This window comes from Notolepis coatsorum (genome assembly GCF_963971535.1).
Source record: "Notolepis coatsorum genome assembly, chromosome: 18".
Taxonomy (NCBI): Eukaryota; Metazoa; Chordata; class Actinopteri; order Aulopiformes; family Paralepididae; genus Notolepis; species Notolepis coatsorum.
In genome coordinates this window covers 88,007,300-88,032,942 of record NC_140182.1, presented here as the reverse complement: position 1 = coordinate 88,032,942, position 25,643 = coordinate 88,007,300, and the positions used below count along the sequence as shown (strand labels likewise).

The window sequence follows — 25,643 nt, the reverse complement described above, 5'->3', positions numbered from 1 at the left end:
GGAGACCCAGAGTCATTTCCTGGGCGTCCTCACTTGACTGGGAGAGCCAGGTCTCGCTGCTGTCAGCCTTCGCTTCGTCTGGGAGGTCTCGGACGACCTCAGGGTCGTTGGTGGCCCACTGGCGGACATCAAAGCCAGCGGTGGCCAGGAAGGTGCGTATATCATGCACCAGCTTGTAGGCCTCTTCCGCGGTCTCCACGCTGTGGAGGCAGTTGTCCACATAAAAACTGTGGTGGACAGCATCGGAGATTCCGGGGGGTGCGGCGCCGTCGTCGACATGAAGCTGCAGGGCGTAGGTGGCGCAACACGGGCTGCAGGTCGTCCCGAAGGGCAGCACTTCCCACTGATCGATGGACGGTTCCGGGTTGTCTGGGTTTTCTCTCCACAAGAACCTCATGAGTGGCTTATCTTCGTCGAGCAAACACACCTGGTGGAACATGCGTTTTATGTCGCCACTGATGGTGGTCTTCTGTCATCGGAAGCGCACCATGACTCCGAGGAGAGGAGGGGTCAGAGTCGGACCGGGCAGGAGATAGCGGTTGAGGTTCTGCTGGCGCACTTGAAAGCTGCAATTAAACACCACTCTGTTCTTTCCGTTTTGCTTAACGTTATGGTGGGGAAGGTACCATGACTCGGTACTCCTTTCGGCCTCCTCAGGCTTCAGCCTCCTGACGAGTCCAGACTCTATGAGCTTGCTCATCTCTGTGGCGTAGGCGGCAGCCGTCTCGGGGTCTCTGCTGAGTCTTCTTTCAGTGCTAAGCAGACACGGCTTCGCTACTCCTGGGGGAACCTTGAAGGTCGGCATGGGTTCTCTTCTCAAGGGCGGTGTGGCATATCTGAGGACACCGCGCACGCAGACATGCTTGGTCTTGGCTTGGAGAAGATCCATCGCAGCCTTATCTTCCTTGGAGCGAGTGTGCATCTTCTCGTTCTTGTATGGAGCAATGTCCAGCTGCCACAACCTCTAAACATTCTCCAGCAGCGCCTCGTCTTCATGCCCCGCTCCAATGAAGAGGCAGTGGGTCTGACGGGCGCTCAGATTTCTCAGACTGATGGGGCCCTGCAGGGTCCAGCCCAGCAGAGTCTCCAGGGCGACGGGACATCCGGGTGGACCCTGGATGATGTGCATGGGTAAAGTGAGGTTCACATTATCGGAGCCGAGCAGGAGGGTGGGCTTCACCTCCATTGCAGCGTTTATCCCCAGATTACAGAGATGTGGGTACCTCTTCATGAGGGACTCCATGGGGTAGCCGTAACTGGAGAGGCACAACCCGGCAGCTGTGAATACGCGGCTCACCTTGAAGACTTCCTTCGGCTGTCCGGCCGGTGTGAGGGTGAGAGCCACACTCTCTCCATGAATAGTGGTGCGCCCTGGTTGTATGGTGAGGAGATCCAGCTCATCTGCGTCGCCCCTGAGTCCAAGGGCGATGGCAGCCTCACGCATCAGCAGCGGGCGCTCCGAGCCATCGTCAATAACTGCGTAGGTCTCCAGCGTTCCGCAGGACCACCGGCACAATCTTCAACAGCACGCGGGGAGTGCTGCCCCTCACGGGGCCCACGTAGTAGTCGCGTATCTCTCTAGAGGGCTCATCACGGGCTTCCGCAACGTCAGGCTTAGCCTTGTCTTCTCTATTGTTGAGGTCGTGGAGGGCCGTGAGGTGGATCCTCCCGCACCCGCTCTGTCTGCAGGGTTCCTTGAGGGTGCAGTCCTTTGCTCTGTGCTCACAGGCGCACTTCCAGCACCGCTTATTCTCTATTATCCACCGTTTCTTTTCTTCTGTAGTCTTCTCCTTGAACACGGGACAGTTGTCTAGCCAGTGGACCTCGGTGCAGTGGACTGGCATGGCGGTGGAGTTTTCTTCTCTCCTTTCTTCTGGGAGGAGAAGCCCCGTTTGCCTTTCGGGGGCCCTTGGTGCTCCTTTGATGTGTTTTCATGTATGGTTGTCAGCACCCTAACGTTCGGTCGGACTTGTCTCGTCCACTGCGTCCACTGCCTCTCGGCTCTTCCCGCTTTGGGAGGCGGATGTGCCTCATCTCCGACTTCAGGAACTCTGAGAGCTCCATCAGGGTAGACAGTGGCTGTTTGGGGTGGAGATGCTTGTGTTCCCGTCGGAACCTCTCTTCCCTTTCCTTTGGAAGCTTCTTGACAAAGTGTTCTATGTTGGAGCCTGCATAGAGCTCTGTGCGGCCGGCGGCTCCTTGAAACGTCAGCAGGCTCACCAGAGCCTGTACCTTCAAGGAGTATGCATCCAGGGCCTGGTCGTCCTTTATGTCTGCCATTTCTCCCAGCTTGTGGATCTCATCCAATATGTGGTCCCACGGGCGTCCCCAGCGCTCGTCCAGGGCCTGGATAGACGAAGTATAGAGGGTGGGGGAGTATGCGTTGGCAGTGCATATGAGCTTGGCCGCAGGCAGCCTACAGTGCATAGACAGCTCGATGAACTTCTGTTGCTCGCTGTGGTTGGCGGCGCCCATGAGGAACTCCAGACACATCCTCATGTCATGGTACTGGCTTCTAGAATTATCTTTGAAGAATGGGATGGCGCTCCCTGGTGGGCGCTGTGGGAGCGGGTCGTACCTAGGGGCCGGTGTAGTTTCCGGCCAACGTTGATGGGATCTGGAGGTTGCTCTGGGTGTGGCGGGTAGCCGCTCACGTTGAGAGGGGGGTGGCACCTCTCCTGGTGCCATATATTCCTTCTGCAGACGAGCCAGTCGCCCTTCCAGGTCTTCGGAGTCAGCCTTGTCCCCTCTTCTGGGTCGGGGATACCTAGCCGGGTGCTTTCAGGCTGGCGGCCCTGGGGTGAGTTATTCCTAGTGGATGCTCTTGATGTTTGCCTGGAGGCAGAGGCCGATTGCAGTTGGGCGGTAGCGAGCTGGGTGTACTCCAAGGCCTGGGCTGCCGCTCTATCGCGCTCCCACTCCAGTGCTGCCGCGGCTCTTCTCTCTCTGTCGACCGCATCTTGGTGGAGCCACTCCTCTCTTGCGAGTGCATCTTGGCGTCGTTGCTCCTCTCTTGCGAGTGCATCTTTGCGCTGTTGTTGCATGCATTGGAACATGAGTTCTGAGCCTGTAATGCTCCCTCTGCTCCGTGATCTGCTGGGGGGCCTACCAGTTCTGTGAGTGTCTAGGAAGAACTCTCCCGGTTGGAAGTGATTGAAGTCCTGCCCGCCGCATGGCTCCACGCTGTCTGGGGAATGATATCCTTGCCAGGTTGCGAGTCGGTTTCAGTGGAGTCACGCTCCTCTTCTTGATCAGACTCATCTTGGTTGGCGGTATTCAGTGGCGGGAAAGTAGTTATGTCTTTACTACACGGGACTGCCACCTCTTGTCTCTTCTTCTCTTCAGGCAGCTGGGGGTGTCAGTTGGGTCTGACTCTGTTCTCATAGTCTGATCTAACTGCAGTGTGGCAGCAGCACCCTCTACTGGCTGGGGTGTGCCTGCCGTCTGGGTTGTAAGGTCCCCTACTGTCCGGTCAGCTGATGTGTTTAGCACATGCTGATTGCTCTCCGAACTAGGCCTACTGGGTGTACCCAAGACACAGTAATCTAGTCGGGAGGGTAATCTACGCTCTCTAGGAGCATGTGACTTCCCTTCAGGGAGGGGGGGGGACGGACGGACTTCTTGAACCTGCCTCGCTCTTTCGGGACATCCTATCTGGTTAGATCCGGCTCGAAGGACCAAATTGTGCTGGAGCTGTATATAAATTTCACCTTAGGGGGTTGGTCCGATGCCTTAACTGCCAAACTAATTGTACCAAATTACACAACTGAGTAAACTAACTTAAAATGGAGTCACCTAGACTAGAAAGAGCGAGGAAACTGTTGAATCATACCATTTTTATATAAACAAGGGGGGAAAAACATACAAATATTATTATTACTTTATACAATTCCTAATTAAAATACTATAGCTAAATTTAGATGGGCGCCCAAATGGTTCTACTACAGTGTTCTGGCCAACGTTGCCGCGGAACAATTCCTTCTGCCGGACGAGAGAGGTGGAGAGAGTTAGTAATCCTGGTGGTGAGAACCCAGATGGGTTCTGTAGCGAGGAGTAGTCGACCGCTGCGTGGTGATGAAGGCGGGAAGACGCTGCCCGGTCCGATAGGCGCTACTAGTCTGCTCCTGCAGACCAGATGCACCGCTGTGGGGTATCCGAGTGTCTCCTCCGCTCGGTAGTGAGCACGTAGACAGCCAGACTAAAGACACGCTGTCGGCCTCTGTTCAACAGGCTAGTGCTAGCGGCTACTGTGCTAGCAAATGACTGGTTGTGTGCCTCTGTACAGAGTCCCTTCGACCCTAGCACAGACCCTAGCTAAATGTCCTCCGGTCTGTGCTATACATCATCTGATATGTCCAGTACAGAGCAGCTAGCAACGCATGAGCATCGGGCTAAGTTAGATATTAGCTCCGAGCTAGCTAGCTTATGCTAACTGCTAACGATAATGGGAAATACTATAGTTAGCTGTAATCCGCTAATCCCTGACGTTTACTAAACATCTAATTAGCTGATTACTAAAACTCACTCTCTTGGTGGAATAATGTCCGCGTGGTAAGCAGCTTTACATCCCTGGTCAAAATATACGTGACCTTAATGTTTGGATGCACTTCTCGTTCTCTCTACAAGTCTGGGCAAGTTCAACGTTACAGGAAGTGACGCACAATATTAAAACACTTCCACCTCGGCCCAGTTGATGGCAGCACTGTCACATAACATGAGATGCCAACAGTAGGCAGACGGTAATAATAAGTGTAATAACTGAGCTCCCACATATTAAACAGGTCTAATGAACTTAGAGGGGGAAATCTTAGGTCTATTTCTACCTAACGGCAGACCCTTCAGCACAGTAACTGTCAAGAAGATCTACAGCAGATGATGAATAATCTGAATGTCAAATGTAAAAACTATGTAATGTCGCTGAACACAAAGAAAACAAAAGTAATGATCATTGAAAAAACACCAGGAACTGTTTGTAAAATACAGGTGGATGGAGAAAAACGTGAACAAGTGAAGGAGTACATGTACCTTGGAAGCTGCAGTGAAGGTGGAAGAGCTAACATGGACATTAAGAGAAGAACCGGAATTGCAAAGAGCGAGTTGATTGATTGATTTTTATTGTGGAGTAAAAGACAGCATCAGGGGGATAAGAGTAATAAACAATGCAGGATATCGGGACCACACACACACACAGTTTCTACAATCACACATTTTGAAGTTCATTGATATTGTAAACTTTAAAACTCTGCAAGTTATGTACAAAGGTACAGAAGGGAAGAAGAGCTTTAATTGCATATTAATAAAAAATAATAATACGTATGATACTGTATTGTACGTTATATCATATTACACTATATAATCATATTATAATTATTGAACTATATTTGCAGTATATACTATTATATTATGGTACTATATTATATATCATGTACTATATATCTCATATCACATTATATATGTGCTGTATTATGTAATATATACTATTATATATGCTATTATATACTGCAGGTATACTATACTGTGTACTGTAATGTGTACTATAATATAGTACACATTACTTACATACATACATTACATATTATGTGTGTACTGTAATGTGTACTATATCTATGTATGTATGTAAATAAAAAAAATAAAAAAAATAAACTAAACGTAAGTCTTCAGGGGTAGGGCCCGACAAGCCTAGTGCTTCTCCCTAGCCCTTTTCGGACAATGCTGCAATAGCAGCTGGTAAAACTTTGGCGATTTATGGAATGACTGTTGTTATGTGTCCAAAGCCCGAAAATAAAAAATAACTGAACGGAACTGAACTAGATCATCATAATAAAAACATAGAGCATCACAATAAAACACGCCCTACCATCTCCTTCCTAGACGTGGCTATTCTATACTTCACTGGCTAGCCATTTATTTGTGGCACGTCTAAAGCTTCCCCCCTCTTCGATGTTTTTCAGGGCCACTGGCAGCTTGTTCCACTCCAATGCCGCAGAATATAAAAAAGTATTTGTGCCCATTAGTGATTTGAATTTTGGCAGAATAAAATCTGTACTGCTCCTTCTAGTGGAATATAAATGATTGTCACGGAATCGATTAAAGTAATTGGATAGATATTTCGGACCTGTATTTGGAACTATCTTGTGTGTAAGACCTAATTTAATGTGAATTACTGACCGGAAGCCAGTTTAGTTGCCTAAAGAAAGTTGGCCCTAGGTGAGTGCATGGAGGTAGCTTAATCACTCTTCCCAAGTTAAGCATGTGTGAGATTAACAAACCTCAGATTCCTTTAATTCTAAAACAACCAGTGTTAATTTTGTCAACTAAAATGATGACGAAAGATGTTCGTCAACGGAGGTTTTTTTCATGACGACAACGAGACGTGACGTCACGTTATTGAAGACCATGTCACGCTAACGAGACTAAATAGTTTATTAAATATCGTTGACCACAACTGAGGACACAAGAATGTAATTTACAAAAACCAGGACGAAATGTCTCTTCATGTATGTTGATATTGTTGACTAAAACAAGACGAGACAAAATAATTATAACTTTTCTTAATGCCATCGTCCCGACAGAGCAGTGTGACGGGGAGCTCTGTTATTAGCATTAGCTGAAGAGCTATTTGAAAAGCTAGTTTTAGCTTTAATGTTACCTTGGCTAAAGTTGGAACTATTCATAATCCAGCTGCAGACCTGCAAGCAAAGTACAGCAAGTTGGCAAAGGAGTATTCCAAGGTAAATCACTTTTTCACCAGTAACGTTACATTCTTTCCATCTAGCTCACGCTAATGTGGCTAACTGATCGACCTCTCGCACACAATTAATGACATGTTGCGGACAGCCATACCGGTGACAATGATAAGAGTCTGAGGCGGAGTCTCAAAAGAGAATGTTGAATATTTATTGTGCATTAAAATTCACAACAGAGCCTGTGCTACTAGCTGACCTAAACAGAGCCTTCTGGAAGCAAGTGCAACAACGTATAATGTCCGTGTGGAACAAATGTGCCAACAACCTTTCCGTGGGTGAAGCATAGTTGTCATTTAATGATACTAATACTAATCTATCTATGTCTTTTTTGCTACAATGATGACAAAAGTGCTTGCTTTCAAAATAATGTTTATTTAAGAAACCGGGAAACACATTTGTGTGTATATGCAGGCTATATAATGCATTATTAACAGGTGTTTCAGGTCTAAATGGCTTAGTACTGTTGACATTACACTGCTTGTAGTAGTAAATCAAATAGCATATTTCTTTAAATAAAATTACAGAAAATTATCACTAAAGTGCTATCTGTTGCAGCTGCACACTTTTCCATAAAAATAGCATAATAAGTGTGACCATTTCTCAAACTGAAAATCATGTATTTTTTTTTAATACAGAAAAGGATCACTAAAGTGCTAGCTGTTGCAGCTGCACTGTTCTCCATAAAAATTGCATATTTTGATAAGTTTGACCATTTCTCAAAAACAGAAAATCATGTTTTTTTTTTTAAATACAGAAAAGGATCACCAAGTTGCCATTTCTCAAAATATAAATAAATACAGAAAATAAGCACTCGTTCACTCAGTGGACATTTCTAGCTCAATGCGAGGTATGCTGCTGCTGGCTAATAATACGGTCAATACATGGGGAGATCTTTGACAAGGCAACACGCATGTCATCCTCAAGGCTCAACTTGGCCCTATATTTTGGCCCTATATTTTGTTTTCAGAGCTGTCATGGATGAAAAGCCAGCTTCACACAGATATGTGCTGCTGAATGGTATCAACACCTTAACTGCTGCATCATGAGATATTTGGTACTCAGCGCCACACTCTGAAACTAGCTCTCCAGGTGGTATCAGATGAGATTTCAATGAGTTCTTCCAAGAGTTTGGATGGAGATGCGTCAGGAAGCTTTGTCTCAATGTTGTCTGTAAAGTTTTTTTTTTATCCAGAGTAACTTGGTGATCGTTTTCTGTGTTTTATTAATAATGATTTTCAGATTTTGAGAAATGGTCAAACTTATCCAAATATGGTATTTTCATGGAAAACAGTGCAGCTGCAACAGATAGCACTTTAGTGAACATTTTCTGTAATCTTAAAAGAATTTCTCTCTTTTTTTTTTTTTTTTTTTTTCAAATCTCAAGGCACCCCTGGCAGCTCTCTGCGGCACCCTACAACCCAAGCGACGACAAATCACCAGCAGAGAAGAGGGAGGGTGAGAGTGTCACTGGTTTCATCCCCTTCGAAAAGAACACGTCGGGCTATGGACTCCGAATGATCGTCACCTCCCCTTTTTCCCTTTCCACGGGCCCTCACATTTTGATCTTGGCGTAGAGATCGTCGATCTGCTCTCGGAAGTAGCTCCGAAGCTCGGTCCTCTTCGCCTTGAAGGTGGGGGTCAGCAGGCCGTTCTGCACGGAGAACATCTCGGGGTAGAGCATAATCTCTCTCACCTGCGGACAGAACGAACAGGGAAGAGGCGGGAGAGAATGTGGAGAAAAGAAAAGTGTGAACATGTGATATGAACAGTTATCAAGAGGAGAGAGACGTGTCACAGGAAAGGGGGTGTAGTTATTGTTGACAGAGATGCACCGTAATTACAATTATTGGCTTAAAATATAAATATGTTCTATTTTTCGCAATACCATTTAAAATTTTTAATGAAAGACGTGCACAGACCACAGCAGAATGTTTCCAGTCTTTAATGTAATACGTACACATACTACAGTAGAATGTCTCCAGTCTTTAATGAAAGACGTACACAGACTACAGTAGGATGTCTCCAGTCTTTAATGAAAGACGTACACAGACTACAGTAGAATGTCTCCAGTCTTTAATGTAATACGTACACAGACTACAGTAGAATGTCTCCAGTCTTTAATGTAAGACGTACACGGACTACAGTAGAAAGTCTCCAGTTTTTCACATCCTTCCCAACAGACAGAATGTCACACAGATGGTGGTCCACTGACGTTAAAGGGGAACTATCTTACTATTTGGGCAATTTCATTGTTTTGTATTTCTAATCAAGTTCTGTAGAGCAGCATTTTCTACCCTTCAAGATTCCACGCTGTTTTTGGCTGGGCTCCGCCCATACCCACAATGTGCTGTATGAGAGATAGAGAGAGGATACTAATTAATTTCGCCGCGGGGGGGGGGGGGGGGGGGGGCATAATCCCACGGGACAATGCATTGTTAACTTGTTTCAAATGACAATATATACCCCGTGAATATTATTGCACGGATCGGAATACGCATGGGAGTGTGCGTGTGCGCTATGATATTTTGCAACAGGTTGACGTGACGCGAGTGCTGATAGAGAGTAGAGAACGAGCGAGAGAGAGGGAGAGAGAGATAGAGAGGGAGAGACAGAGAGAGGGAGAGAGAGGAGAGATGCTCCGAGAGCGCGTGTGTGTTTCCTAGGGCTGACCCCTATTAGTCGAATAGTCGACTAATCGATCGAAAGGAGCCGTAGTCGACTGCCAACCTCTTAGTCGAATGCAAAAAAAAAGTCATAGTTGACTAATAGTCAAAGAATATGACACTAAAGATGTATCTGACTCAGTCCTATGGGAGACATTTAAAGCTGTTGACAATATCATATGAGTCTGCAATAAAAATAAATAGCAGAAAAGAATTATTAGAAATTGAAACTTTGCTCCCTGTTCTTGAGAAGACATATAGAGATGCTATATCCTCTCCTGCTTTAAGTAATATTATGAAACTCAAGTATGAATACAACACTATCCTTTCTAGTCAAATAAGTGTAATGCTATTAAAATTAAAACACAAACTATTTGAGTTAGCAGATAAACCAAGCTCATTATTGGCACGTCAGCTGAGAGGTACCCAGGCCAATAGAGCTATTCATAAGATAAAATCAAGCTCTGGGTCCCTCATTATCAGCCCAGAGGAAATTAACAAATGTTTTAAGGAATTTTATGAGAAGCTCTACACCTCACAGAGCACTGCCAGCCAATCAGACATTAGCAGTTTCCTTCGCTCCCTACCACTCCCAAAACTGAGCGAAACCGCACGTAATACACTGCAGAAATATCATTGCAGGAAGTGTTTACAGCAATCAAAGGCTTCCCTAATGGTAAAGCTGCCGGCCCTGATGGTTTTTCTATAAAGAATATGTTGCAGATGTTGCTCCCTTAATGTTGCGGATGTTTAAACATTCCATACAAACTGAATGCCTACCTGATTCTCTCTACACAGCTAATATATCTTTAATTTTGAAAAAAGGTAAAGAGGAAACTGACCCCTCCTCGTACCGCCCTATTGCCCTCCTTGGAAACGACTTAAAGGTGTTCACCAAAATTCTAGCTAACAGGCCCAATAAATGTATAATGGCCATAATTCATCCTGATCAAACCAGCTTCATTCCCGGGAGGTTTTCTTTTTTCAATGTTCGGCGACTACTGAACATCACATATGGCAAATATGAAAAGGATATAAACACAGCTATCCTGGCCCTTGACACACAAAAAGCTTTCGACCAAGTTGAGTGGAACTATATTCAGTCTGTGATAGAAGAGTTTGGTTTGGGCAGGAACTTTGCTTCGTGGGTTGCAATGCTATACTCTCACCCCACTGCATCAGTCCTGACCAACTGCAATAAATCACCACCCTTTGCCCTTCACCGTAGTACACGCCAAGGCTGCCCATTATCTCCTTTACTCTTTGCCATTGCAATCGAACCCCTCGCCATTAGCATTAGAAACCACCCTTCCATTACATTTGTGAAACTAGGTGGAATTGAGCACTACATTTCTTTATACGCAGACGATGTGATTGTTTACCTGTCACACACAGAAGAATCTCTACCGCCTTTATTAGACCTTGTTGAAAGATTTGGCAGACTCTCTGGATACACTATAAACTGGCAAAAGAGTGAATTTATGCCACTCACTGACTGCCTGAATTCAGGATTCCTCCAGAACCTGCCCTTTAGAATTACAGATAAAATGTACTATCTTGGGGCGCTCCAGTAGCACACCATGTACCGCGCTGCGGCGCGGATCGGCCGACCCGAGTTCGATTCCCGGACCCGCCATTATTTGCCGAATGTCTTCCCCTGCTCTCTCCCGTTTCACCCTCACTGTTTTTGTCGGTCATGTCTGACCAGGAAAAGTGATAAACGCTAAAAAATAAATCGTAAAAAGAAAATATATTGACTATCTTGGAGTTGTTATTCCTAGAAATCACAAACTCCTGTATAAATTAAACTATGAACCAATGTTAGAGAAATTGAAATGTAATGTAGAGAAATGGAGAATTCTCCCATTGTCTATGATAGGCCGTATTAATGCAATAAAAATGGTCACTCTACCCAGATTTCTATATCTGTTCCAGAACCTGCCAATTCTTTTAACAAAAGCATTTTTTAAGTCCCCTGATACTCTTATTATGCCTTTCATTTGGGGATACAAAACACACCGTATTTCCAAAAATCACCTGTGCCTTGCCTTACCCATGTTTCAACACTACTACTGGGCAGCCAATGCAAGAGCTCTGGTCTACTGGCAGGACTCATACTCTGGTGAGACCACCACTACCACCCCTGCATGGATGGCCATAGAACAGAATGCTAGTAGTATCTCTCTCCCAGCACTTCTCTTTGCAACAAAAAGATCCCTTGGGGCCGCTATAAGAGACAACTTTATGATAAAGAACTCGTTGAAAATATGGTACCAGATCAGAGAAGTCTTTAAATTACCAGAGACGTCGGACTACATTTTTTTCAAATGGAAGGAAAAGGGAATAGTCTCTATTGAAAACCTTTACATAGATGGTCATTTTGCCTCATTTTCCCAACTCCAGCATAAATACAGTATGAGCTCCCCCCCACTCATTTCTTTCGATATTTACAAATTAGGAACTATGTTCGCTTAAATATTCCAAAATTTGAAACTTATACACCAATTGCTGTGATATATTCCCTCATGACTACAGAGCCCAATACCAAAGGCCTGATATCCAAGTTTGTAGACTAATTTACAGAACACTATATTCCATCTACACAATGCTTGAGGAGGTCCTGGGAGAGAGATATCCAGGTGGACATTCCAATAGACACCTGGGATGAGGGCCTCCACAGTATCCACTCTTGTTCTATTAATTCCAGACATCAGTTAATTCAATTTAAGGTGATGCATAGACTTCATTATTCTTGTACAAGATTGCACTCAATATACCCCTCAGTCTCGCTGCACTGCATGAAATGATGAAATGCATGTGTGGGGGACTGTGTGTATGTGTAACTAGGAGGGATATGCGAAAAGACCATTTAAATTGTCTTGTGTACATTGACAATAAAAAATTATCTTCTATAGTATGCACCATGCTTTAAAAAGAAGACAAGGCTATGTGAAAGACCTGATTGATTGATTGATTGATTGAAAAGTTTATTAACAGATTGCAGAATGGGTACAGTACAGTACATCTCAATACATACAATTGTTAAGGGGATGCAGACCAGAGAAAGACTTTCGTCTTGTTTCCACCAGGGTCCCCCATTTTCAATTCATCATAACATATATGACATACATGACATACAGATAGACAGTACTGCTACATCTATACATTTATGACATATCAGATTTGCAAATACAGTACTGTTTGTGATACAAAAGTGTCCAGAAAAGGAGTGTATATACATTTGGCGTAGAAACTGTACATTGGAGGAGGTTGGTGGGGTGGGGTTGGGTGGGTTGGGTGAGGGCTGTACATTGGAGGTGTGGGGGGGGGGGGGGGGGGGGTTGGGTAGGGGACATACACACATTTTACACCTCTCCACAGTTAATTTCGATTGCCCTAATGCAGCGGCTCCCAAATTGTGTAAATCATGAAATTCACGAAACTTTTAAAGGGGACATGCATTGCTATTCCTTTCACTATTTGGGCAACTTTACACAATTCCTGTGATTCTATGGAACACATCTGTAAAGTAAAAACAAATAAAAAATTCTAATTCAGCATTTTTCCACTTTGAGCGCTTTGAGTGACAGTCACCCACAGTCTGCACTGGCAGACCGAGAGAGATAGAGGAGGGGGATACAAATTAATTTCGCTGCGGGGGGGCATATTCCCACGGGACAATGCATTGGTAACTTGTTTCAAATGACAATATATACCACTGTGAATATTATTGCATAGATCGGAATACGGGCGCGCGCATGGGAGCGTGTGCAACGATATTTTGACAGTGATATGCGAGTGGACAAGCTCCATCCCGCGCATCCACACACACACACACACACACACACACACACACACACACACACACACACACACACACACACACACACACACACACACACACACACACACACACACACACACACACACACACACACACACACACACACACACACACACACACACACACACAGGGCTGGAGGTTGTGTGTAAATGCTTGTGTCCCTCTCTCTCTCTCTCTCTCTCTCTCTCTCTCTCTCCCTCTCCCTCTCCCTCCCTCCCTTGTTCTCTGCTGTCTCTGTCGGCACCCGCGCACGTCAACCCGTTTGAGGAAGTAATTCCACTCGCTCTGTTGATTGTGGGCGGTGACTACAACCAGTGCCTTACTCACGTCAGCAAAACAGTCAAATCAGAATGGCTTAGTTGAGTGAGTGAGGATCTCGTGAACTCAAGACTAGACTGATGAGTCAAAATGAGAATTAGAGACACAGACCCCATTGATATAAACCCCCATTGCTAGGAAACAATGCTAAACACTGGAAAAGGCCATTTATAAGACACAGGACCTTTAATAAAAATAAAAAAAAGATGTATCCAGAATGCACTTTACTTCCTGCCAAAATACCATAGGCTGACTGGTGTTACCTACATTTTCGTTAATAACTGCTGCTGATTGATAGCTGGTTAATTGTTGTGGACTCGCTAAGGCGATGATGTTTACTTGGTTTCATATTATTCTCCCAATTTTTGTGAACGTGAGAGCTCATAGGCCTACTGCACTTTGATGTGTTCTTATTGGATTAAACCTGATGCCTTTAGTGCGCCTATGAATAGACTGTGTTGCTTTTTTTATGTTGGGCATTGGGAGGTGACAGGGGGTGCACGACCAAGAAAGTTTGGGAACCGCTGCCCTAATGTAAGAACATGGTGGGAATTACCTGTTCAAAAGACTTCAGCCCCCCTTCCTTCCCCAGCAGCAGAATGTCCTCCAGAATGGCCGTCCTTAGGGCCTGAAATAGCAGACGCAAATAATGTTAAGAATGCAAAGGGGGCGTCGCTACACCTTTGGGATTCATAACGGTGATCAATCTAACCTTGTTGTTGCAGAGGTCAATGTAGGATCCCTCGATGCCTTTCTTTTTGGCCCAGCCAGGTACAATGTCAGGATCTGGCACCACGATGCCCACCAGACATGCCTGAGCAACGACATGGACTTACATTAACGGCAGAATCAACCCAGACAAGTGGACCATAAAATTACATTTATGTTGACGTTCGTTACTTTTGGATGATGATGCTAAGTTACATTCACTACAAAACAAAGCGCTTGTGGTATCATTGACTTGATAAAACGGTTCATTTCAACAAATAAGACTGTAACCTTGGGTGACTGCTGAAATGCCAGAAAACAGGTTGGAACAGCAGAAACATGAACTATAGATTGGTTTACATGTCATGCAGCAACTGCTCTCTGTGTAAACAGTACCACATTCCGGGGGTGAGAGTGTCGCATCTGAGTGCGTCTCTATAACAAAGAATATCCTTGTCAAATTAAAAAGGGTATATTTGAATATCATTAGGTGAATATCATTAGAGTCACCATAGGTGATTCTCTCTTCAATATATATTATGTATCTGGTGTAGACTATTGAACATGGTGTTAAACAGGTATTCTTGAGTTACAAGCTCAGTACTTTAGAGTTTAAAGCATACTGTGAATATTAGACAAAGGCTATTCTTAAAACATAATTGAATATAGGTGTGATCTTTCTGTCTCTCTCTAGAATATACATGTAGAATATACATATCTAGAAGTGTTAGATTCTGGGGTATTAACTGTTTCAACTGGTTACCATGTATATCATTACTATACATCAGATCAAGGTAAAGGGTCAAACTATCTGTTAGCATATCAAATGCTTAGTATCCAACTGGAGTTTTAAATATATTGGTTAATATTACATTAGAACCCTTGAAATAGAACTGGTTTAATTCTGAATATAGAGAGAAAACACTAAGAGAAGATGTTATATTGTGTCAAACACTGGAGAGAGAAGTCAAAATGCCACCTCAGCAAGATGACACAGAAGGGGACAGGAGACCCCCTGAGGTGAAGATCCTCACAGGACAACACGCCCATATATATAGACATGAAGGAGAAACCCAGGAGGAAAAGTACAACTCTTGTTTTGTTTGCAAGACACCTCATTGGTAGAGACTATATTTTGGATGTAACTCTGATTGGCTAAATATAGTCAAACCTGTGATGTCATATTGAGTATAAAACCAGATCTAAAGTATTAAATCAGGAGGCCAGACACCCAGTCTGGTCTCCACCGCTACCATCTGAGAGTGTATTTGCAGTGCGTGAGTAACCATGATTCTGAAATGATAACCACTGTTTTATGTTGTCTAGTTTAATGTGAGGTCATTACACTGGACCAGGTTGACCATGTAATGCAGAGTACATTCCTTTCATTTACAAAACATGACTAATATGAGAGTACTATTCTGCTTGGAATGTTTAAAGTCTGTTAGAGGTTACCGGCGAATTGATAACCATGTATTAGTTATTTGTTTAATATGATTAAATCCCTGTATGCCTAACCTGCTTTTCCACCTTGGGCCTCAGACAATAAATATGAGTTGAATTCAAGCTCGGTTGTAAGACTACAAACTTTATTCTCCCTCTGGCTAGTGGAGTCACAGGGGGGAAAACCATTTCACCATTCTTCTTCTCTCCATTTAGCAAGCTGTGTACACTGTGGCTAACCTAGGACAAAATATACGACACGCTCACCTGTAAGCTGTCACCATGGACATATATTTGGGCCACTGGAACACTACGAATGTAGATATTCTCAATTTTCTCCGGGGCAATGTATTCTCCCTGTGCCATCTTAAAGATGTGCTTCTTCCGATCGATAATCTTCAACGTGCCATTCTGCAAAGATCAAGAAAAAATATGCTTTTTTCTTAGGTATAAAACAGGAGGTATGAATTGGATACAGGTCGTACCATATGTCGACAATCATAAAGAAACCATGCAAATCATATCAGAGCCGTGGACCTATTGATCTCAAGTCGTCAATACCACCCAGGACTGTACTGCTCTCATAGTGTTGCTTACGGATAACCACTTCCCAATGTCTCCGGTGTGGAGCCAGCCGTCCTGGTCGATAGCCTCTGCCGTTTTCTGTGCGTCTTTCAGGTATCCCTGGAATACGTTTGGTCCTTTAGCACACACCTAGAAAGAGAGGAAAAACTGAGAAACAGAGAAATACAGATTCTTTGTTCACCACGTCGCCTGTGAGGAATGGAATGAGAGTTATGTTCAGTGCCACTCTAATAATGTGACCACAGCCCTTACATTAGAGCAGGGGTCAGCAACCTTTACTATCAAAAGAGCCACTTTTCCCCCGTCCCACAAAATAAAATGCTCAGGGAGCCGCACAACCTATTTACCCTTAAAATGAAGATAACAGTGTATAACGTTTTATATATCCCCAAGCATACCCCACATTTAGCATAAAACGCCTGACAATTGCATACCCAAAGTCATTTGCGATTTATTATACTTTATACTTATAGCACACAGTTTGTTGCATTAATGGGATTATAAAACAAAAGAAAAGTTCTGACTTTTTAATAGCTGTTTTTACCTGTTATAACAAAGGAAAACCTCAAACTCTTATGAAGAGGAGACAAAACACTGGTGTCTGTAGACCGACTTTGAAATAAAACCCTGAACTATTCAGGTATATTTGAGTCCTGTGGAAGTGAATCAATGAGACGAGCAGACGGGAGTATCGAGTCTCTGAACTTTACTTCCAAACAAATCCAACAGAACCAAGGTACAGCCACACCCTTAAGTCAACTCCCTCCTGTCACTCAATCAGTGTCCATTCTGAAGTGAGACACCTCCATCTAGTGTCCACCACACAGGCCCCCCCCGAACATCCAGAATTGACATTCAGTGCAACACCAAACAAACGGAACTGAACACAACAAACCCCCAAAAACAGTGCACCCAGTGTCTTCAGTCTCTTTTAGGAGGTCTGACCACGCGGCCATAACGACTGTATTTAACAGTCACAGGGAACGTGGAAGGGGAAAGGGTAAGGGTAGGGGCAGGGGGCCGTCCCCGCCGCCGCCGAGGCTTCGTCGGTGGAAAGGTAGGGGTAACAACGGCCGGAGGGCATGGGACAGGGGAAAACTTGGGTGGCCGGCCCCGGCGCCGGGGCTGAGCCAGCTCCACCGGCCCGTTTGGGACCACATGAGCAGGCTTAAGACGATCGACTGAGATCTGCTCCTTATTCCCCCCCATGTCCACCACAAAGTACTTGGGGCCCGGCTCGAGGACGCGGAAGGGCCCGTCATAGGGAGCCTGCAGTGAAGAACGGTGGGCATCATGACGGATGAACACATACCTCGCAGTCATCAGGTCCTTAGGAATGTAGGACTGGGGAAGGCAGTGATGTGTGGGAACTGGGGCAAACACCCTCGCTGCGTCCTGGAAGGCAGATCGGTGAGCTGTAGTGGACCAAGGGGCAGAGGAACCAGGAAGGAACTCCCCTGGGACCCTCAGCGGTTGACTAAAAACCAATTCAGCTGAAGAGGCCTGCAGGTCTTCTTTAGGGGCAGTACGCAGGCCCAACATGACCCATGGAAGACGGTCGACCCAGTTGCCACCTGTGAGCGTGGCCCGGAGAGCGGCCTTCATGGATCTGTGAAAACGCTCACACATGCCGTTGGCCTTTGGGTTGTATGCTGTGGTACGATGGAGTTTCACCCCAAGTCTCTCAGCCACGGTGCTCCACAGCTCAGAAGTGAACTGGGATCCCCTGTCCGAAGTCAGGTCCAATGGCGTGCCAAACCGAGTGACCCAGCCGAAGATAAACGCCCGGGCCACCTCCGCAGCCGTTGTTGATGACAGGGGAACAACCTCCGGCCACCTGGTGGTCCTGTCCACCATAGTGAGGAGGTGTGTGAAACCCTGAGACGGGGGAAGTGGGCCCACCAGGTCCACGTGGACATGGTCAAACCGCCTCTCTGGAATGAGAAAAGGCTCCAGGGGGGCCTTAGTGTGACGATGTACCTTGGCACGCTGGCACGCCACACAGGAGGCCGCCCATACTTTGACGTCCTTCCTAAGGCCCGGCCAGACGAACTTGGCCGCTACCAGCTTGACCGACGCCTTTACCCCAGGGTGTGAAAGGGCATGAATGGTGTCAAATACCCGGTGGCGCCAGTCAGTTGGAACCATGGGGCGGGGCTGGCCAGTGGAGACGTCACAGAGGAGCGAGGCGCCGCAGTCGTGAAACACCACATCCTCAAGTCGAAGTCCTGTCACAGCCGTCCTGAACGCCTGAAGGTCTGAGTCGGTGAGCTGGTCAGCAGCCATGGCTACATAGTCGATGCCCAGGTGCACAGGACTGACGCGCGCCCGGGAGAGGCAGTCCGCCACCTGGTTGTCTTTACCGGCTACATGCTGGATGTCGGTAGTGAACTCCGATATGACGGAAAGTTGGCGCTGCTGCCGCCCCGACCATGGCTCCGTGGTCTTGGCCATGGCAAACGTTAGGGGCTTGTGGTCGACAAAAACTGTGAACTTGCGGCTCTCCAGCAAGAACCTGAAGTGACGTATGGCGAGGAAGAGGGCCAGGAGCTCCCTGTCGAATGTACTATACTTCCTCTCGTTGTCGCGCAGCTTCCTACTGAAGAAGGCCAGAGGCTGCCAGGCGCCAGCCACCCACTGCTCGCACACCGCACCTACTGCATAATCGGAGGCATCGGTGGTGAGGGCTATAGGAGCAGCAGGAGATGGGTGTGCCAGCATGGCAGCGTTGGCAAGGGCAGCCTTAGAGCCCTCAAATGCCTGGACCCGCTCCGGGGACCAGCCCACGTCATCGTTGGCTCTCTTCCCCTTCAACGCCTCGTACAGAGGTCTCATCAGGTGAGCCGCATGGGCTATAAACCTATTGTAAAAATTAACCATCCCCAGGAACTCCTGGAGAGGTTTGATGGTGAGGGGGCGGGGGAAAGCAGCAATTGCCTCCACCTTGGCGGGTAGAGGAACAGCCCCCTGGGAAGAGACATGGTGGCCCAGGAAATCCATGGCCGGCAGGCCAAACTGACATTTGGCCGGGTTCACGATCAGCCCATGCTCGTTGAGCCGCTCGAACAGTTGACGGAGATGTCCCCGATGCTCCTCCACCGATGCACTGGCTACCAGGATGTCGTCCAGATAAATAAACAAAAATGACAGGCCTCGCAGCACAGAGTCCATCAGCCGTTGGAATGTTTGCGCTGCCCCTTTAAGGCCGAATGGCATGCGCAGGAATTCAAACAGTCCAAACGGGGTGATAATGGCAGTCTTGGGCACGTCGAGCGGATGGACCGGTACCTGGTGGTAGCCACGCACCAAATCTATTTTAGAAAAAATAGTGGCGCCCGCCAGGTGGGCAGAGAAATCCTGGATATTTGGCACTGGGTACCGGTCATGAGTGGTGATGTTATTCAGGCGACGGAAATCACCACACGGACGCCACTTCCCGTCCGCCTTGGGGACCATGTGCAGTGGGGAGGCCCAAGGACTGTTGGACCGGCGCACAATGCCGAGCCGTTCCATTGTGGCAAACTCCTCCCTGGCTATTGCCAGTTTAGCAGCATCCAGGCGGCGCGCCCGTGCATAAACTGGCGGGCCCACCGTTGGGATGTAATGTTCCACCCCATGCTTGGCGACAGAGGCAGAGAAAGTGGGGACAGTCAGAGCAGGAAACTCAGCGAGGAGGCGCTGGTACATATCGCCTGTGGCGAGCATATTGGCCAGGGCAGGCGGCCCCGGCCCCCCCAGTGTGCAGGGGTATGTGTCAAAGGACACAGAGCCAATCAGTCTACGGTTCGCAACGTCCACTAACAGTCTGTGAGCACACAAAAAATCCGCGCCCAGTATAGGCACCGACACTGAAGCAATAATAAAATCCCAGCTAAACTGCTGTCCATGTAAACACATTGTCACGTACCTGGTACCGAACGTACGGATGGAAGTCCCATTAGCCGCGTCCAGGGGTGGTCCATGTCCGTTTCCCAAGGCGTCCGTGGCCGACGCAGGCAGGATGCTCCTCTGGGCGCCCGAATCCACCAACAGACGCCTTCCAGACAACGTGTCCTCGATAAACAACAGCTCGTTGATATTGACGCCAGCGCTCATAGCCGCTAACGAGCGCCGGCTCTCGCGTTTCCCTGGTTACCAAAGGTGCATGGTGGAACACAGCTCTTCGCTTTGTTGCCAAAACGGCGATGATAATAACAAAGCCCTCTATCATCCCTCTGTGTCTGATCCCTGCGAGCAGCCACACAGTACTGACGGGAGGCCAGTAGTATTCTGTCCGCCTCCTCTGCCAATCCCCGGTAATCCTTGGTGCGCACGAGAGGCGAGCTGGCCAGAGCCGTGCGCACCGGAGTCGGGAGTTGACGCAGGAACAGCTGCACAAAAATAAATGTAGCGTCACCTGAACCAAGCAGTGCTAGCATGTTCTCCATCAGTTCTGTTGGTTTACTGTCCCCCAATCCGTTGAGGGACAATAGGCGCTCCGCGCGCTCTGCATCTGACAGCTGGAAAATGCGCAACAGCTGTTCTCTGAGCGCGTCGTATTTGCCGGCTGCTGGCGGCTCTCTCAGGCATCCCATCAGCCGGCGTGTAGTGGAGGAATCCAATGCCGCAACAACATGGTAATATTTCGTCTCATCCGACGTTATTCCGCGGAGGTGAAATTGTGCCTCGATGTGCTGAAACCACGGGGCCGGGTCATGCTGCCAAAACTCTGGCAACTTGACTGTAGCTGCATACACTGCGGGAACCACAGCCGGTGGATTCTCGTTATTGCTCATATTTCACACGTTTAGGGTCACCACTGTGGAAGTGAATCAATGAGACGAGCAGACGGGAGTATCGAGTCTCTGAACTTTACTTCCAAACAAATCCAACAGAACCAAGGTACAGCCACACCCTTAAGTCAACTCCCTCCTGTCACTCAATCAGTGTCCATTCTGAAGTGAGACACCTCCATCTAGTGTCCACCACAGTCCTTCCCTTATTTGTGGAACATTTATAAAATAAAAAGTAGTCCACTTTGAAAAAAGACTACCATGTGTAGACCTACAGTACTTTGAAATAAAACACAGACAAGGAGAAAAAACACTGGCATCTGTAGACCTACTTTGAAATAAAACCCTGAACTATGCAGCTCTATTAGAGTCCTTCCCTTATTTGTGGAAAATCTATAAAATAAAAATAAAAATATTTCGTTGTTCGCAAATTTCGCACCACATATCACTAAGTCTTTTGTTGACTAAATATCTTAGTTGATGAAATATTTTTTCATTTCAGTGTCACAGTATGACATCGATCTCCAAAATAAGAGGGGAAAAAAAGCTTTTTTAATTTTTTTTATTTTAGAATTTCTTTCATTTAAATTTTCTTGGGCCAGGGAGCCGCAGCTGATTGGCTAAAGAGCCGCAATTTGGCTAAAGAGTGACAATTATGTTCACTGCCACTCTAATAATGTGACCACAGCCCTGACATTAGAGTGACAGTTATGTTCAGTGCCACTCTAATAATGTGGCCACAGCCCTGACATTAGAGTGACAGTTATGTTCAGTGCCACTCTAATAATGTGGCCACAGCCCTGACATTAGAGTGACAGTTATGTTCAGTGCCACTCTAATAATGTGGCCACAGCCCTGACATTAGAGTGACAGTTATGTTCAGTGCCACTCTAATAATGTGGCCACAGCCCTGACATTAGAGTGCCAGTTATGTTCAGTGCCACTCTAATAATGTGGCTCACATTTGAATGACAGTGCCACTGGTAGCTACAGCACTTACATTTTGACCCATTTTTACAGTACCAGCCTTTCCCTTCTCGTAAACTGTTCCCTACCAACAAAGACCAAGAGAAAGAAAATAGAGGGCAATTTTATTTCCCTTTGTTTCTCTTGTTTTTTTTGTTTTTTTTTTATCTACTTTTTCTCCCCATTTTTCTATTTTTCTCCCATCCCCAATTTCGTATTGTCCAATTCTACCCTCCCCTGTCTCGAACGTTGTTAGGCCATGCCTCCCACTGGTCGGCTGCAATGTGGATGAAGCCTTGCATCACGTGTCCCCTCCGGCACACGAGGAGGCAGCCGTCGCATCTTTTCACCTGCACAGCGCGATCTCTCAGCGGCGAGGGTCTGCATGGGAGGGACACGCCGCCCCCGTTGCTTCCTGATTCTGCTGTACAGGCGCACCAACAGACCTGTAGGAGTCGCTGTCCACAACTTCTGATCCCCACCCACCAGCTTCCCACCCCCTAATACTGCCAATTGTATTAGTATGAACGACCAGCCAAGCTGGTAGCAACGGCGAGAGCTGGGCTCGAACCCAGCATCTCCTGCGTTAGTGGCGAGCGCCTTGCCCACTGCGCCACTTAGCCGCCCCCCTTTGTTTCTCTTGTTGACCCCCCCCCGCCGATTATGTTTCTAGTATATAGATTTTTTACGTAATACATATACCTGCATGTCACCCCCCCCCCCCAATGCCCTCTTCAGTGACCCCTTCAAGCTGTGGTATATCTGATTGATCTGCCTTCAGTCCTAACAGCAACCAGCATTCTTCCTATTCTATCGACAACATAATTTCCAGCCACTGTTTGCATGAATGTGCTTGTGTACATGTATGTGTCCAACAACATGTATGTGTGTATGTATTAGTGTGGGCAGGAGAGTGTGAGGTCTTTGTATCAACGTCTGTCTCCACCTGTATTCTGGGAAGTGTCCCTCTGGAACTGTGATATATGGATATATGGGCGAGGATTCAGGGGACATTTTGCATCTTAATTTATTTATTTATTCTTAAAAATAGATAATTTACATTTTATCAGTCTCAAATAGAAGTCAATATTTCAATAATTATGTTGAAATCTAATCTATACCCCCCCCCCCCCCCCCCCCCCATTTTGGCTCCTGGTTCATACCTTCAACTTCAAGGTACACACACACAGGGCCGCCTCAGGGGGTGTGCGAGCAGTGCAGTCGCACAGGGCCTTGCGAGGCCCCCCTTCCCGCGAGGCCCTTTTTCATCACAGACCTAAAATCTAGTTTTGCTTATATGCTTATATATTTCACATTAGACACGTTTGTAGAATGTGTGTGACTTGTTCCTGGCTCTGCGGCTCTGCAGCAGACACTCACTATTGGAGCTCTGCAGCAGACATACTATTGGTTTCAACGAAGGGAGGGGTTACATCATGTGTACGCCGGCGTGCGTCAGCTGCGTTTGACTATTTCGCGCGTGCAGCTTTGGAGGTTATGCTTAGTTATGCCAGCCAAGAGGAAGAGGACGGTCATTCGGCAGATGGACTGAAGATGAAAGTTGTTGCATGTTAGACAGTTCAGTCAGGCTAGCCATGTCGGCTTAGCTAAAAGCAGGGACAGCTAGTTAGCTTTAGCTACGTTATAATATCGAGTGCTAACGTGTGGTTCAGTCGGGATAGCCATGATGATGTCGGCTAGTAGCTAGCTTAGCTAAAGGCTAACTAGCGTTAGCTAACCTAGAGAGAGCGTGTGCAGCATTGTTATGCCAAGATGAAGAGGACGGTCATTTGGCAGATGAACTTCGTCAACTCCACGCGGTTGTCTCCATCCTCTTGGACGTTTGGTGAGTTTTTACTGCACTCTATTCTATTCCCGCCGTGGATATATCTCTCTCTCTCTCTCGGGAGCCAAACGGGCCGGCTAGCTGTTGTAGCTAATGTTATATTGAGCCAAAGCGGGCCGGCTAGCTAACGTTATATTGAGCCAAACGGGCCGGCTAGCTGTTGTAGTAGCTAACGGTGTGTGGCCTGGTGTCAGTACCTGGCTACTCTATTTGCAGTTAGCCTATTTAGCTGATGTCGGCCATTGGCTCCTTGCTACTTTGTTTTCTCTGGTATAGACCCTCTTCTCTTTGGATTTAAGTGTTGATCTTTGTCCTTTTGGATCTATGTATATTCATGTTGCCTTTGTGAAGTTATCTTTTCCTTCTGTTTTGTTCTTCCATTAAAAGTTTAATATCCTTTAGGGGCTCATCTTTGCTTATCACACTCATACATGCTCTCTCTCTAACACACACACACAGACATGCTCTCTCTCTCTCTAACACACAAGCTCTCTCTCTTTCTAACACACACACAGACATGCTCTATATCTCTCTCTAACACACAAAATGACATGCTCTCTCTCTATATTTCTCTCTCTTTCTAACACACATATCCATGCTCTCTCTCTAACACACACACACAAACAGACATGCTCGCTCTCTATCTTTCTAACACACACACAGACATGCTCTATCTATCTCTCTCCTCAATTCAAATGGGCTTTATTTCACATTCTTGTATTTCTCCCAGTAGGTATGGGAGTTTTGAGTTATTGTCGATGTTTTCAAAGTCTCTTTGGGTGTTTGCAATTTGTGGGAAGTATGTCTTGGTATAGTGGGCAGGTTGTTAAGAAGTGGAGCTCGGTTTCCACCTCATCTTGTGTGCAGTGGGTCTGTCTTCACTTGGGAGCCAAGGTCTGCCTTTCTCGATGGCTAGGCTGTGCTCGCTGAGTCTGTACCTAGTCAAGGATCTTCTTAGTATTGGGTCAGTCACAGTGCTCAGGTATTCTGCCACTGTGTACTCTCTGTTTAGGGCCAAATAGCATTTCAATTTGCTCTGGTTTTGGGTTGTTTCTTTCCAATGTGTCTCTCTCTCTCTCTCTCTCTCTCTGGCCTTGCTCTGGTGGAGGGTCAGGGGCATTGCCGGGTCTGTGCAGCGATAACACTGTATATTGACTGTAGAACGGGAGCTCTCTCTTGCTCTCTCTCTTGCTATATGTTGACTGTATCCAGGGGCGTAGCTGGGGGGGGGGGGGGGGGGGGGTAGCTTAGGATGATTCCAAGGGCCCAGCACTGGGGGGGGGGGGGGGGGGCAAAATAATTATTTTTTTCTTTTTCTTTTTCTTACTAGACATCACTCAGGTGTATTATTGATGCTCTCATTGATACTATGTTTGTTTCTGAAGTGTGTGTGTGTGTGTGGGTAGACTATTGCATTGGTCCATTCATTGAAGATGAACGCAATGCGACATCCTTTACTAGGCTCACCCACCAACAGTGCAGGTGCTGAACTGCTGATCCAAATGTATAGGTAAAAACCATATTATGCGTTTATCAATAAAAAAAATTGCAGAAAAAAAATCCGCTTACGCGCGCTCGCATTCGCTGGGGGCTTACAAATACATTCTTTCATGGGGCCCAGAATCTGGAGCTACACCCCTGACTGTATCATGCCTAGCCTCGGGCAGCGCTATTATTTAAGAATATGTTGACTGTATGAAAAAAAAAAAAAAAAAAAAAAAATATATATATATATATATATATATCTTTATT

At 46.4% G+C, this 25,643-nt stretch overlaps 1 protein-coding gene across 1 annotated transcript in view; it reads right to left on the bottom strand.

Annotated features, from left to right (window-relative positions):
- Positions 1-8,298: 8,298 nt before the first annotated feature.
- LOC311245423 (long-chain-fatty-acid--CoA ligase 1-like) overlaps positions 8,299-25,643 on the bottom strand; it is a gene marked incomplete at both ends in the record, with an annotated part of 112,231 nt that continues 94,886 nt past the window's right edge. Inside the window, 5 exons of the mRNA XM_084335266.1 lie at positions 8,299-8,439; positions 14,128-14,199; positions 14,284-14,385; positions 15,990-16,133; positions 16,320-16,436. Coding sequence (XP_084191392.1) covers positions 8,299-8,439; positions 14,128-14,199; positions 14,284-14,385; positions 15,990-16,133; positions 16,320-16,436 — 576 coding nt within the window. The remainder of the gene's footprint in view (positions 8,440-14,127; positions 14,200-14,283; positions 14,386-15,989; positions 16,134-16,319; positions 16,437-25,643) is intronic.